At 42.2% G+C, this 16,092-nt stretch overlaps 1 protein-coding gene across 1 annotated transcript in view; it reads right to left on the bottom strand.

Annotated features, from left to right (window-relative positions):
- Positions 1-16,092, bottom strand: part of NCAPD3 (non-SMC condensin II complex subunit D3) — a 60,619-nt gene that overhangs the window by 30,370 nt on the left and 14,157 nt on the right. Inside the window, exons 8-16 of the mRNA XM_060104422.1 lie at positions 14,249-14,382; positions 12,989-13,061; positions 12,131-12,256; positions 11,743-11,995; positions 11,284-11,340; positions 10,934-11,023; positions 4,200-4,273; positions 3,525-3,659; positions 2,269-2,489 (exon numbers count right to left, since the gene is read on the bottom strand). Of these exons, the coding sequence (XP_059960405.1) occupies positions 2,269-2,489; positions 3,525-3,659; positions 4,200-4,273; positions 10,934-11,023; positions 11,284-11,340; positions 11,743-11,995; positions 12,131-12,256; positions 12,989-13,061; positions 14,249-14,382 (1,163 nt within the window). The remainder of the gene's footprint in view (positions 1-2,268; positions 2,490-3,524; positions 3,660-4,199; positions 4,274-10,933; positions 11,024-11,283; positions 11,341-11,742; positions 11,996-12,130; positions 12,257-12,988; positions 13,062-14,248; positions 14,383-16,092) is intronic.

The following is a 16,092-nucleotide window of genomic DNA, read 5'->3' on the forward strand; positions in this document are numbered from 1 at the left end:
ATCATCCTCGGTATTTTCTACATACTGGCTTTCTGACTGCAAATATGCACAGGTGTTTCCCCCAACTTAAAATGAAAGCAGAGGGCCTGCGAAGGGGGCTATGACACATCTTAACTGCAGGTACGTTGAAGACCTAACTATAAAGGGGAAGGAGAAAATCAAACTTCTAGGAGATTCTATGGGAAAACATGTATATGGTCCTGAGGTAGGGAAAGATTTCTTTAGAAAGACATTAACCATAAAGAAAACCACTGACAAACTGAACGCCTCAAAACACATTAAGAGAGTAAAGAGGCAAACCATGGGATGGGAGAGCTATCTGTAATACCTACAACGATGCCTGTACATAAATATATAATGAACACTTCCGGGTAAACAAGCAAAAGAGTGACAGTCTAATCAAAAAAAAAAAAAAAAAAAAAGGCCCCAGACCTGGGCAGGTAATTCACAATGTGAATATCTAAATGCTAATCCACCTATGAAAAGAGGCTCAACTACATTAGTCAACATAGCAGTGCAAATTAAAGCCACCAAGAGAATACCAGTATTGGTCCAAAATGGACTAAAATGGCTAAAAAGGAAGACTGACAACATGAAATGCAGGCCAAAATATGGAGCAACTGGAACTCTCATTAAGTGCTGCAAGGAAATGTAACTTGGTCCCACCACTCTGGAAAGTTGTCTGGCAGTAACCATGAAAGATGAATAAAAGCATACTCAACAGCACTGCTCTTAGGTGCACACCCAAGAGAAATGTGTGCCAAAGATACGCATGGGAATATTCGCAACAGCATTATACCTCGTAATAAAAAACTGGAAACGACCCATCATCTATTAACAGTTGACTGGATAAATAAACTGTAGCTTCTTCACAAATATCACACACACACACACACACACACACACAGCAATGAAAGTGAATGAGCTATAGCTGCACACAATAACTTGAATAAACCTTGTATTCCTTTGAGTAAAAGCAGTCGGACACACAAAGAATACATACCACATAATTCCACTTACATGAAGATGAAGAGGAGAGAAAACTCACACATGGTGTTAAAATCACAGTGGTCGCTCCCTTTGAGGAGGGAAGGAGAGCGATTGGAAGGAAGAGTTTTCTCAGGCCGAGCAATGTTCTATTTCTGGACCTGGGTGGTGGTTACATGGCTATATTTTTTTTGCTATTTATTGATCTTACAGTTTGTACGTTTTTCTATACGTTATATTTTAACATAAAAGTTAAGAAAAAGAAATGAAATAAACCTCTCAACAGTTTCTCATGAGCTAGTATACACTGGGTGTGCACAGTAAGATACCCCTGAGAAAAGCAAAAAAGCAGCTGATTCTACTGCTGCCAAAATTCCTCTCCCTTCCAGGAATTTCAGCAAAGCATATAGTTGGTACTGATAAAATATTTAATGAGTGAATGCATTTTCAGTCAGATTTTTAACAACAAAAGGGACCTTAAGAGATCGTGTAGTGTAACCAACTCTTCTTACAAATGAGAAAACTAAGGCCCAGAGAGATGGGGTGATTTGCCAGGGCCACAGACGGTATACTAAATCTATTATTATCTATCAGTATCTACTTTTTTAAATTTTTATTTTATATTGGAGCATGGTTAACAATTATTAGTATCTATTATGATACTAAATCTATTATTCTTTCCATTGGATGATAATTCCTCCATTAGTACATGTAAACAAGCAGGGAGGTGTTTCTTGTATGATACATTTAGGAAAAAAGGAAAGGAAAAGACAGTCAAGGGAGCACGAACACAAACCAGCTGCAAGATTACTGCAGTAGAGATTAAAACTGATCAGTGCAGGTGCTAACCCTTCACTGCATTGCTCACTGCACAGTGAACACCCAGCACGTGTCATCAAATGGAAAAAATGCTGCAGTGTGATTAAGTCAACCAACCCAATAAGATGTCAGAAAAAGTCTAACTTGTCATACCCAGGAAGTCATCTATCATAATAACTAGTATTGTGGAAAGTTAATGTTAATATAGCAAATCCATTAATGCTTTCTACTACATATTAAGACAACAATTCGAAGCTGGAAAACACTCAGAGGAAAGCAAAGGAAGGCTTCACAAAAACTGTCACCACAAAAATGCTAAGAGATTTGAACTAGGTCAAGGGAAAAAGATCAAGATTGAGTCTTCGTATATTAAGCAATTTGGAAAGCTGATTTTCCGAGATCGACACAGGAATTTATAACAAAAGCCCTTCCATAAGGACAACCAGTTGCACACGAACGTACCCCAGTTCCTGGCTCTCTGTGCTCAGCAGCGTCAGCAGCTTCCAGGCGAGCACCTGGGTGTTGTCCCCGCCGTGGAACTGACCATGATGCCTGATGTTCTGCAGCAGGAGCTGGTCCAGACACTCCAGGGCCTTGTCCTGCACGGTGCTCTCACCGTCCATCACGGCCGGGACAACCCCCCCCAGCCAGGCCTTCTGTACCTGGACACACTGAGGCTGTGCCTGAGGAGTTGAAAGTCAGGAAGTCATAAAGACGCCTACTCTATCACAGGTCTGAACACAAATCGGGGAAGCTGTGATCGATGTTTTAGGATATGTTACAAGTAGTTGCTCACATAATTACAAATAAAACATACAGTGGAAAAAAAAATCAACATTCCAAATATATGTGAAAACCAAATTCAAGCTCCAGTAACTGTAAATCAGTGCATACTGAAATTTTAAATTTATTTATTTATTTATTTTTGGCTGCATTGGGTCTTCGCTGCTGCACACAAGCTTCTCATTGCTGTGACTTCTCTTGTCGTGGAGCAGGGGCTCTAGAGCACAGGTCCAGTGGTTGTGACACATGGGCCTAGCTGCTCCGTGGCATGTGGGATCTTCCTGGACCAGGGATCGAACCCGTGTACCCTGCACTGGCAGGCAGATTCTTAACCACTGCGCCACCAGGGAAATCCCATACTGGAATTTTAGACTTACAGAGTGATTATCTCATTATTGGTAGTGAAGCAGCACTTTTTTGTAATTCAAGATCGAGAGCAAATAGTAAATTTTTATCCTAAGGAGTAATTAGAATAGATGCTAACAGAGAAAGTCAAAAACATGCATTGCTTAATGCCTTCTATCATGAAATAAAGAAAAAAACTCACTTTTAAAATTCTTCAGAAACTGATTATTTGGCAAAAGTAAATTATATATAGGATTAGTGTATCTGCTCTTTTGGCAATATCACCTATATAGGTTTTAATGGACAAAAATTAATCTAGGCCTCGTCTAACCAAATTAATTTTAAAATTCACAATTCTATATGAGATTTAACCTGAAGTCAACAGAATGCTAACCATTAGCATTCTCTAGCATTAGTCATATTATATTTAATATGAAATGCAATCTACCAGAGGTAATGGACAGATTCCTTTCTCTTACACTGTAGAATCCTACAGTGGACTTAGGAGAGTTTCTAACAGGTACTCCATCAAGCTCAATTATTTGTAACGTAAAATACCATCCATCAGACACACGATGGCTGCGTCTCACCATAAGAAGCTCGGTAAGAGACTGCAAGGCCTGCTTGCGGACAGACACAGCAACGTCCCGACACCGGTCCTGCAGGATAGACAGCTCTTCTTTCATACCCGAGACGTCACAGTGCTTCAAAATGCTCACTAAGACCTAGAAAGTCATGTGTCACATGAAGGGGTGACTTAGGCATAATGTCAATACAAAAAGCAAAACTGCAGACAAAACACTGCCTTTTAAGTTTGTGATTCTTTCATTTTTGAGATCATAGATCCATCCCTCTTCCCAGTAACATCCCACCTTTTAGAATCTGATGAAATTTAACACCTTTCTGGAGAAAACTTGACATACATTTTATACAAACAAGCATTCTGAAACAATTTCAGGGGTTTCATGAACCCTATCAAAATCCATCCACGGTCCCCAGGTTAAGAATCCTTATTCTAAAAAAATGAAATTAAGGATATAAAATTGTGATTCCTAAAAAGCCAGCAACCCAGTAGGAACACTTAAGAAGAGATGATCCTTCAGTTCATCTATGTAATTTACATTTAACAGGAACAAGGTGAACTAACATTAAGGGAAAAGTGAGTAATGAATATGGCCGAAGGGTTTTTAAAATAGTCTCTTGCATCTTCAAGTTGGTAGTGCTTAAAAAGAGTACATGAAAAGAATGTCCAGAAAAACTCACACCTGGAGTGCAGACTTCCTGACGTTGGTCTTCTCATCTCCGACCCTGCTCCTCAGCATCATCATGAGACCCCTTCCTGTTGAGGAAACAGCACAGTCATTATAGCCTGAGCACACCACACAATCCTGAGAACATGCTGTAATCCAAGACTGACTCATTAACTGGTTTTAAATAAGAAATCAGAGCATGAAATGACATAGAAAAAGAAAAAATTCAAATAATTAGCTATTCACAATAATGAAAAAGGCAGAGTAGTAAAATTTTAGAAGGGCATAAATTCTGGAAAATTTAGTTTTAAATCCAGGCTACTAAGTCTAAAATTCTGAATGAATTATTTAGATCTCTATTCTGTTTACTACAAATGGTAAGATCTAAACCATCGGGTTTTTTAAAGACTAAAGTAAAACAATACATAACAGTAGCTTTAAAACCTTTCCATTAATGGTTCCTTTACACTATTAGAAATTACTGAAGACTCCTAAGAGCTTTTTTTAATGTGGATTATATCTTTTAATATGAATTAGAAATTTAAACTGAGCATTGTAAAAAGATTTAATTCATTTTAAAATAGCAAGGCACGTCACTTATAAATGGTATATTTTTTAACTAAAAGATAACTATTGCCCAAAACAAAAAAAATTTAGTGAAAAGAATACCACTGATTATCTGTAAACTCTTTAATGTCTGGCTTAATAAAAGACAACTGGATTCTCATCTCTGCTTCTATCTGCTTCTGCCTGTCTGGGACCTCTGCAATACTCCAAATTATACTTGTGAGAAAATCAGAGTGTAGAAGGTAAATGACATCTAAATATTATTACGAAAACTGTATTAACTTCAAGGACCCACTGAAGGAGGCTTAGGGACCCCAAACCACACTTAAGAACTGCTGAGGTACAAGAAAGAGCATTAAAAAATGAAACAGAGGGCTTCCCTGGTGGTGCAGTGGTTGCGAGTCCGCCTGCCGATGCAGGGGACGCGGGTTCGTGCCCCGGCCTGGGAGGATCCCACATGCCGCGGAGTGGCTGGGCCTGTGAGCCATGGCCGCTGAGCCTGCGCGTCTGGAGCCTGTGCTCCGCAACGGGAGAGGCCACAGCAGTGAGAAGCCCGCGTACCGCAAAAAAAAAAAAAAAAAAAAAAGAAACAGAATACAGAAAGCAATAAAGAAAATCAATGAAATCTATGTAGGTTCCTTGAAAAATATCAAAAAATTAACAACATTTTCCTAGACTAAGAGAATAAGAGAGAACAGTCAAATTGCTAAAATCAGGAATGAACAAGGGAACATTACTACTGACTTTACAGTAATAAAAAGGTTACGAACACTACGAACAATTTTATGCTAACAAATTAAGTAACCTAGATGAAATTTCTACAAATTAGGGAAACTGACTCAAGAAGAAACAAAGACACACTTGCCCCCATACACAAAGGGCCAGGACCAGACGGCTTTACTGGAAAAGTCTGCCAAATGTTAACAAAATCGTCAATTAACAAAAATTAATACCAACGCTTCATAAACTCTTTCAAAAAACAGAATCTCTTCTGTTTCACTTTCCGCCTCCCTCTGTGAAGCCAGTATTATCCTGAGAGCAAAATCAGACAAAACAGCTCAAAAGTACAACAGACCCAAATCCCTTCTGAATACAGACATAAAATCCTCAGCAAAATATTAGCAAATTAAACCTAGCAAGATACAAAAAGGATTATACACCATGCTTGGGATTTATCTCAGGACTTGGGAAAATCACTCACTGTGATATACCACCATAGAACAAAGGACAAAGCCCACGTGATCATCTCCATAGACACAGAAAAAGTATTTGCAAAATCCTACACTTACTCATGATAAAAGCACTCAACAAACTCAGAACAGAAGGAAACTCCTGCACACCGATAAAGGCCATCCTGAAAACTCACAGCTAACCACTCAATGGTGAAAGACGAAAAGCTTTCCCTCTAAAAACAGAAGAAAGACAAGGACCTCTGCTTTCCCCACTTCTTTTCAACACCACTAGAGGTCCTAGCCGGGGAAAATAGGAAAGAAAAAGAAATAAAGGCGTTCAGGCTGGATAAAACAAATAACTCTATTCACAGATGGTATGATCTGATATGTAGAAAATCCTAAGGAATCTCTCTCACACACACACACACACACACACAACCTTTTAAGGCTAGTAACAAATTTAACAGTGTCACAGGACACAAGATCAATCATCAAAAATCAGTTGTAAAACCTTGCAATAAACAATTCAAAACTGAAATTAAGAAAGCAATTTCATTTACCATAGCATCAAAGAGAATAAAATACTTAGGAATATGTTTAAAGAGCAAGAGTTATACACTGAAAACTATAAAACATCACTGAAACAAATTAAAGGAGACCTAAATATAGAAAGGCACCCCTTGTTCATGGATTGGAAAGCTTAGTATTTTTTTTTTTTTTTTTTTTGCGGTACACGGGCCTCTCACTGCCGCGGCCTCTCCCGCTGCGGAGCACAGGCTCCGGAGGCGCAGGCCCAGAGGCCATGGCCCACAGGCCCAGCCGCTCCGCGGCATGTGGGATCTTCCCGGACCGGGGCACGAACCCGCGTCCCCTGCATCGGCAGGCGGACTCTCAACCACTGTGCCACCAGGGAAGCCCATTTAGTATTTTTTTTTTTTTTTTTTTCCTTCTGCGGTATGCGGGCCTCTCACTGTTGTGGCCTCCCCCGTCGCGGAGCACAGGCTCCGGACGCGCAGGCTCCGGACGCGCAGGCTCAGCGGCCATGGCTCACGGGCCCAGCCGCTCCGCGGCATATGGGATCCTCCCAGACCGGGGCACGAACCCGTATCCCCTGCATCGGCAGGCGGACTCTCAACCACTTGCGCCACCAGGGAGGCCCCCATTTAGTATTTTTAAGATGGCAATACACCCCACATTGATTAAGAGGTCAATCCCTATCAAAACGCAAGCTGGCTTTTTTGCAGAGATTGACAGCCGAACCTAAAATTCATATGGAAATACAAGAGACACAGAATAGCCAAACCAATCTTGAAAAGCAAGAACAAGGATGAAGAGGCCACACTTCCTGATTTCAAAATTACTGTAAAGCAACAGTAATCAACACAGAGTGGTACCAGCATACAGATGGACAATGAAATATCAATGGAATAGAACTGAGAGTACAGAAATAAGCGCACATGCCTATGGTCAACTGATTTTGACAAGAGTGCCAAGAGCGTTCAAAGGTGAAAAAACAGTCCTTTAAACAAAGGGTGCTCCGTCAATTGATATTCACATGTGAAAGCTGGACCCCTCACACCATATGCAAAAATTAACTCAAAATTGAACCAAGACAAAAATGTAAAAGCTAAAACTATAAAACTCTTAGAACACCATCAAGAAAGTGAAAAGATAGCCCACAGAATGAGAAAAAGATATGTGCAGATTATAGCTGATGAGGAACTTGGATGCAGAATAGATCAAGAACTTTCACCTCAAAAAGATAAGTGGGGAGCTTTCCCTGGTGGCGCAGTGGTTGAGAGTCTGCCTGCCGATGCAGGGGACACGGGTTCGTGCCCCGGTCTGGGAAGATCCCACATGCCGTGGAGCAGCTGGGCCCATGAGCCATGGCCGCTGAGCCTGCACGTCCGGAGCCTGTGCTCCGCAACAGAGAGGCCACGACAGTGACAGGCCCGTGTACCGCAAAAAAAAAAAAAAAAAAAAAAGGATAAGTGGACATTTGGGTTGTTTCCACCTTTTTGGCTATTATGAACGATGCTCTTATGAACATTCTTGTACCAGTTCTGGGTATGAATATATTTTCATTCCTTGTGGGTGCACACTCAGGAGTCCTATCAGATCATGCCATCTGTGAACTGCTGGGTCATGTGGTAACTCTATGTCCAACGTTCTGAGGAACTGCCAGACTGAATGAACACACAAAATGTGGTCTATCCATACGATGGACCATATGCAGCCATAAAAAGGAACAGAGTACTGATACATGCTACAACACGGATGAACCTTGAAAATGAGTGGTAGATGAAAGAAGCTATCCACAGAGGGTCACATGTTGTAGGATTCCATTTATGTGGAATGTCCAAAATAGGTGAATCCACAGAGACAGAGGCAGGGGGAAGGGGGGAATGGAGAGTGACTGCTCACAGGTATGGGGTTTCTTTTTCAGCTAATGAAAAGTTTCTGGAAGTTGATTACACAATTTTATGAATATACGAAAAAACACGGAATTCAATACACTTTAAATGGTGAATTTTATGATATGTGAATTCTCTCTCAAAACAAAACCAAAAAACACCAACAACGGTACTTATTAGCACAGTGACTGGCATGTAGTAACTACACAATTTTTTTAAAGTATAGTTAACGCCAATAATATGTCACTTTAGGGACTTCCCTGGTGGCGCAGTGGTTAAGAATCCGCCTGCCAATGCAGGGGACACAGGTACAATCCCTGGTCCGGGAAGATCTCACATGCCACGGAGCAACTAAGCCCATGCGCCACAACTACTGAGGCTGCGCTCTAGAGCCCACACACCACAACTACCGAGCCCACACGCCGCAACTACTGAAGCCCGCACACTCTAGGGCCTGTGTGCCTAGAGCCTGTACTCTGCAACAAGAGAAGCCACTGAAACGAGAAGCCTGCGCACCGCAACGAACAGCAGCCCCCGCTCGACACAACTAGAGAAAGCCAGCGTGCAGCAACGAAGACCCAACGCAGCGCCCACCCCCCAAAAAAAGTCACTTTAGTTTATCAAAAGTAAGATAGGGGACTTACCTGGTGGCACAGTGGTTAAGAATCCACCTGCCAATGCAGGGGACACAGGCTCAACCCCTGATCTGGGAAGAGCCCACATGCTGTGGAACAACTAAGCCTGTGTGCCACAACTACTGAGCCTGTGCTCTAGAGCCCGCGAGCCACAACTACTGAAGCCCATGCACCTAGAGCCCATGCTCTGCAACAGAAGCCACCGCAAAGAGAAGCCCGCACACTGCAACAAAGAGTAGCCCCCGCTCACTGCAACTAGAGAAAGCCCGCATGCAGCAATGAAGACCCAATGCAGCCAAAAATAAATAAATAAAATAAATACATTTATTAAAAAAAAACCCAGCAAGATGGGAACATGGTTGCTATACATCTGGCAAATTTTTATACTTTGGAAGCATCGTTAAATCAGTATAACTCAATAGTGTTCGCAAGTGTCTGTGCAACAGTGAATCTGTAACTTGCTCAGACTGGAATTAAACCAGACATTTTTCTAGATTAAATTTCTTTACATATTTTAGGGAATCTGTTTATACATATTGAGTTATTGCTCTGAATTTGAGTAACACACGCTATTATCTAGTCATTTAAACGTAATCTTCCAGGCTGCAATGGTTTAAGTAATGATCCTCATGGCACTTTACATGTGCTTCAGCATCCATCTCACAATATTACAGCTTTATGTGTAGACACATACCTGCCTCTCCCACTGCTCCTTAAGAGATGGAACTATGTTTTGTTAGCGTCTGTACCTGCAATGCCTTGCACAGATTGGGAGGGACCACATACATGTTTATCGAATAAACTAATAAATCTCATTATATCACTTATCCTCTGCAAATGTTCTCTCTTTTTTCTTTCAAAGTCACTTCTCTAAACATAATTTCTATAAACCTGACAACAGCCCTTTGTGAAAGACAGGGAAGGTGTTAGGATCAGAAGTGACAAGCAGGCGGGGAGTTCTGCTGACTCCCATGTCTTGGGTCATGCAGCTCTTTAGTAGCAGTGTTGGGATAAGAACTCAGATTGCCTCTCATTTCTAATGTAGTTTTTCCCCCCACTGCATTATGCTATGTCATAGTATAAGTGAAGCAAAAGCCCAGAAAAGTAAAGTGACTTTCTCAAGACCATACAGCTAGACAGAAACAGAATCTGAGAGTAGCTCCAGGTCTATCTACTACCTAGCCCAGGTGTGTTTCTTCCCTCCTGAATCACACTGACACTTTACCATCCCAGATTATTCTGGCTTCAATAAGTCACTGAAAGAGAACAGGCATCATTTGTGTTCAGAATCCTGTGCTGGGATCCATGGAAGAGAGCACCCTAAAACCACTCCACACGATGTGTATGACCCATTAAAGAATAGTTCATACTGTTGGTGAAGAGAAATTATCTAAATTCTGAGCTTTTTCAATGGAAGCTTGGGCTCACAGTTCCCTACCATGTATTAAAAATGGTTTCTGGGATGGCTTAATCAGAGTCAAGATGCCAGGTGGAAAAAGTAATAAGGAATAAAAAACAGACACAAGGGTGAGTACCATAGCATCGTTTATCTCTTCCCCTCTTTCGTGATGACTTTTCTCCAAACACAAATTTAATTTCTACTGCACCTTTCCTAGTAACTGGTCCTTTCTGGCCAGCAAGCCCAAGTGTTCAGAACAACGGACTTCACTAAGGAAATAAAATATTTGCTAACATTCTCTTAAGTGTGACAGAAATACTGGGTTTCAGTACACGACAAGTGAAATGTAGCTTATTCTTTATCTTAAAATGAAATACAGTATAGTGCAAAGACATCAATTAAAGATATAAAATAAAAATTATTCTACTTTTAAGGGAAAAAAAAGTTCCAATTCTTGAGGGTGAATTAGTCAGAAAAAAATTCCAAGGTTTTGAGGCTCTACTTACAGTTGTCTGAAATCCAATAGTTATTACTCATCTGATAGGGATAAAATCTGACATACCCCTGTATCCAGCTGTTTCACCACTGTGGTCTATATTGATCACCTCTGAGCCTCCAGAAGGGTTAAATGTCTGCCTCTGATAGGAAAAAGCTTAAAAATAAATTCAAAAAAGGCCCAGTCAGTACAGTAAAAACTTGTTATACCTTTAATATAAGCATGGCATATTCCATGTTTAAGTTACTACACATCATTACTGAAATGAATTTCAATTTCTTTGATGAAGAAAAAAAGTGCAGTATTAAAACAGGTAATATGGAGATAGAAAAAACCATTCAAATATTCACCAAGTCCTTTAATTGAAAGGACAATTATTCAATATCTGACAATATATTGACCAATCATTTCATTACCTGATGAATTTTTCAGTGAAGCGTCATGGTGGCTCTCTATTCCTGAAACTGCAGGAGCTAAAAGCAAGCAGGTAGATAAGAGAGAAAAGTCTTAGTATCAAAAACCATACATAAATATTTACAGAGGAATCAAAACCCAGATAATTAGGCCTGACGACAAGACAGAGTCTCAATGCTGACAGTTCAGTGTTCTCCTTGGCTGTGCATTAAACTGTTTATCAGACCCGATACAGCCAATACCAACGACACAAAGGAATAGTGACAGCGGCCAACCACCTCAGCCTGAGATCAAGAATATGTGAACTGCTTAGAAAGGCTCGTCTAAGAAGTCATTCAACAGTAAAACCTACTGAAAGGGTTTCTGAGGGTCCCAGTCTATCACAGCACATCTATTATTTCTGCCACAGCTTCTGGACCAGCAGGAGCCGGACCTGGCCTCATGGTGCTCGGCACACTCACTGTTCGCCAGAAGTTCCAGGACGCTCTCTGACGCGGCTGTAGCAGAGAACTCCAGGCAGTGCGCAAAACTGGACAGTGCCTTGCTGCGCACAGTTGGGGCCTTGTCTACACAGCGGGCAAACATGATTTCCTGCACCAAGAACTTATGCTTCAGGAACTTCTGATGCTCCGGGGGCAGCGTGCCGTCCACCTCTCGTTCAGGCAGTTCCAGCAGAGCCAAGGCAACATCAAGAGTGAACACCCGGTACGGGATCTGGTAAAGCAAAACCGCACGCATCTCCGGTCAGAGGCAAAGAAAACTAATCTTCAGAAACAGATCTTCAGATCTGGCCGTCACTAGAAGGTTGCAGAGCCAGGAGCCACAATTTCACGCAGATGTAGCTCCTACCTTGGCATTTCGTGAATATCCGTAAAGCCAGGCCACGAAAGAAGCATATTCTGCACAAGGAAGCTTGCTGAGCAGCTGGACCAGGGACTGAGCTGCACAGGTCCGGTACTCGGATTTATCGACCACCTGAAACACAGACCCCGAGAAGCTGCCCAGCCGGTACCCACAGCAGGACGACAGAGACACACGTGGTGGTGCGATCGGACGAGCGCTGAGCGCGCCTGGCTCAGCGACGGTGCCGAGCGTTCACATGTGACAGAAATGACTAACCAGTTCTAGGTCTCAGACCCCTTGGGAAACTAGCCTGTAAGAAACCTGTAAGCCCACTCCTCAGCGCCTAATTTCAGAGAGTTTACGGACCCCTAGGGTCCATAGAGTTCAGGTAAAGAATCATCTGTCCTAACTGTTATAAAAATTTATGAGACAATAGTAAAAATGCAAACACTGACCGGATACTGGACAATATTAAGGAATTACTGTGAATTTTTTAGGTGTGTTAATACTTTGTGGTTATGTTTTTAACGAGTTCTTATCCTTTAGAGAGAGACATGAAATATTTATATCTGAAAGGGTATGATGAAATCTGCTTCAAAAAATCCAGTGTGCATATGTGCTGGAGGAGTTATAGCTTATACAAAATCACTGAAGACAGTGCTCGTCAAGCTATTCTATTCTATCTATATTTGAATTTTTCCAAAATAAAAAGTTGTTTTCCCCCGAAAACCACACTAGAGGGGAACACCTAGTGAATATACTAAATAAAACAACGTTTAGTAATGATGTAGACTCATTTCCAAGAACACACACGCATGTTTACCTTCATGTGCATTTATACACCCTCATTAAAGCAAACAGTACCTTGACACAGATGTGCTGGAGTAAGATACGAAGGACTGGAAACATACTTTCTTTTAGTTCATCCACAAGTGAGCTATAAAAGGAAAGAAACACAGCCACGGTTTGTAATGCACCTATAATGACAATAAAGTAGCAATTTTCCTTGAATCTGTTCTCAAAAAGAGAAATGTCTACCTTTTCAAAATCCTAACTATTAAAAACAATCTACCCCTATACTGCAAGCATTGTGAGTGCATGGATTGTAAAGACAAAGTGTCACAGCAGAACACCAGTCACCACGCCCCAGGTGCTCTCCGAGCTGCTGCGAGCAGCCAACCAGTCAGGGAGGGGCAGGGGTGCAGTCCTCACAGGGCCCTTGGAGTGCCTACGACGTTTCATATTAAGGCTGAAATATATCCTTTAGAGGTAGAGGATAGACTGAGACACAGTACCACCTAGTGGTAGCTCAGTGAAATGCATTTCTAACAGTACCTCTCCAAACTGAAACCCCAAAAGAAATTATTATAATGCCCAGATTGGACCCATTTTCAGTGTTAAGTTTCCTTGTACCATTATAGGAATATTACTGCAATTTGTGACATCACGAACTCATGGAAGAACTAAAATGAGTGCTTCTACTTAAAACATCTTAGTTATTTAATGTTTACAAGTCCTTAACAAGACACTTGCTCAAGGATCAGACAGCAGCATGCACCTGGATTCCAGCATCCACACCCCGCGGCTGCTTCCACGTATGTACACACTCTCACATACACACCTTCCCTTTCTTCCCACCACCTCCATGCTGCTGCCGAGTAGCCAGTTAACAGAAGAAAAGAAAAGCCGAGGACACAGCAAACGTGTCTTCCCCAGTAAAGCCCAGACACAGGACTTCGCAAGTGAAGCTAAGTGACTCTTGAGGGGAGAATTAGTCTATCAATTATTGCTAAAGAAGTTTAAAAAAAAAAAGTGGCAAGGAACAAAATGAAGGAGACTAAAAGGAGAGAGAAAAAGAAAAGGTGGAGGCAGACTTGGAGCGGCTAACACTAAGGCCGCTGTCAGAACTCAGAGCTGACTTCACGGGCTGGCCCACAAACTGCAGACCCCTCATCCCCACAACAACACCCCAGACCACACAAACCAGATGAGCTACCAAGTGCTATGTTTTCAACCCTGAACCACAAACAGCCCAGACATTTCTTAGTTTCTAAAGGTGTCAGAAATCCTGGTTAGTACTGAGGGAAAGGGACAGAGTAAAGATCCGAGCTGTGTGTGTTTCACCTGACAAACTGGACTGCCTGGTTTTTACCACTGATGGCCGGAGAAGTGATGGCAAGGGGGGCGTGATGGGAGCCTTTGCCCACTTCTAACATTAATATTACATAGAGCATTCGATGGAAAACACATCTGATAACCTGGAAGAGAAAAGAAAATTCAGTTTAAGGCATGACAGAGAATCCCAGGGCCTTGGAGACCGTGATGCAGACCACAGTGAACCACTTCAAGGACCTGAAGTTCAGTGAGGCTGACACAGGTTTTGGTTCAACACTAAGGATGCACTTCCTGGACGATGACCAGGTATCGATACATGCACAACGCAGCAGTGTGAAAGTGCCGCCTGCGGATAATGATAGGAATTCCAGCTGGCTTCTCTGGTCGCCCTCTCACACTCCAGCCCAGAAATTAGGGACTATAGAGAATTAGTTGTAACATACGAAGGGCAAAGGATGCTACTGATTACCCCTTACAGAAAAGAGGAAAGCGATGATTCTTTACACCTGTATTACAACTGAAGCTTACACAGCACCTTCCAATATACCATCACACATCATTTACTCAGCTCCTTAATTCTTTCATCCAGTAGGTAAAACAATTTACTGGAAACCAAATATGTGACAGGTATCGCATTAAGCATGTCCAAGTGTTACTAGATCTGACCACACTTTCTCTGAAACCTCTCAACTCCACGAGGTCAGCAAGGCTTTTCCATTTTGTTCTTAATACTTTTACTATTATCTCTACTTTATGCATAATAAAAGACTCCCAAGGTGAGTTGTCTGAAGTCAAGTAATTAAAGGTCAGGCCACAACCAATGTCACCCAATATCAGGGCAACACTTTCTTTTTTCTTTTTTTTCTTTTTTTTTTTTTTTTTTTGCGGTACGCGGGCCTCTCACTGTTGTGGCCTCTCCCATTGTGGAGCACAGGCTCTGGACACGCAGGCTCAGCAGCCATGGCTCACGGGCCCAGCCGCCCCGCAGCATGTGGGATCCTCCCGGACCGGGGCACAAACCTGTGTCCCCTGCATCGGCAGGCGGACTCTCAACCACTGCGCCACCAGGGAAGCCCAGGGCAACACTTTCACAGTGAAAAACACCATGTCCTTAGAGACACTGTTGCCTGAAAGGATAATTTCCCAACCTCCTTATCTTCTAAAATGTTAAAAAGGGCGCAGGAATTAAGTTTTACTGTGAATGCTATCACATCCATATTTCAAACAGAGAAGTGACAATGACATAATAGATTAACGAAATATGGGACGTTTTCTAAACAGCAGGCACTGTGCAGAGGCGTTCTTCACTGTAATCCTCCTGAGAAATCCACGAGGAAGGGAAGCCTTTCACCCTCTTTGTCCAGATGAGGAAACTGAGGCCTCACAGGAGGACACACAGGCAGTGTGGGGTGAGGCCCAAGTCTGGACAAAGTGCAGAGCCCCGAGTGCCCAGGGCCTTCTCATTCACACATCGTTGCCCCTGGAAACTAGGTGTATCGCAGGCACCAAAGGCACAGGACCTTGGTCTGTCACATTTTCTGCAAACTCCTGTTTCATTAACAACATCCAGGTTTAGTAACACCCTACTGCTTAAAAAGCCGTGAACTCCAGTGTCTAGAGCTTCAGGCTTCGAAGGTCACTGGGGGCAAATCCATATATGAATGCTAACCAGGAGCGTGTTTGCACAACCATCCACTAAAACACAAACACTAACAGAAATACAGGGGCACACAGGAACTGCTGAGGGAAACTGGGAAGTCTGTGACTGTCTAACTCTTCTTCTCAGAAGAGTTTGGTAAATACTTCTGTAAAAGTAAAGCTCACGGGGCTTCCCTGGTGGCGCAGTGGTTAAG

The sequence above is a fragment of the Mesoplodon densirostris genome, chromosome 7, assembly GCF_025265405.1.
Source record: "Mesoplodon densirostris isolate mMesDen1 chromosome 7, mMesDen1 primary haplotype, whole genome shotgun sequence".
NCBI classification, from domain to species: domain Eukaryota; kingdom Metazoa; phylum Chordata; class Mammalia; order Artiodactyla; family Ziphiidae; genus Mesoplodon; species Mesoplodon densirostris.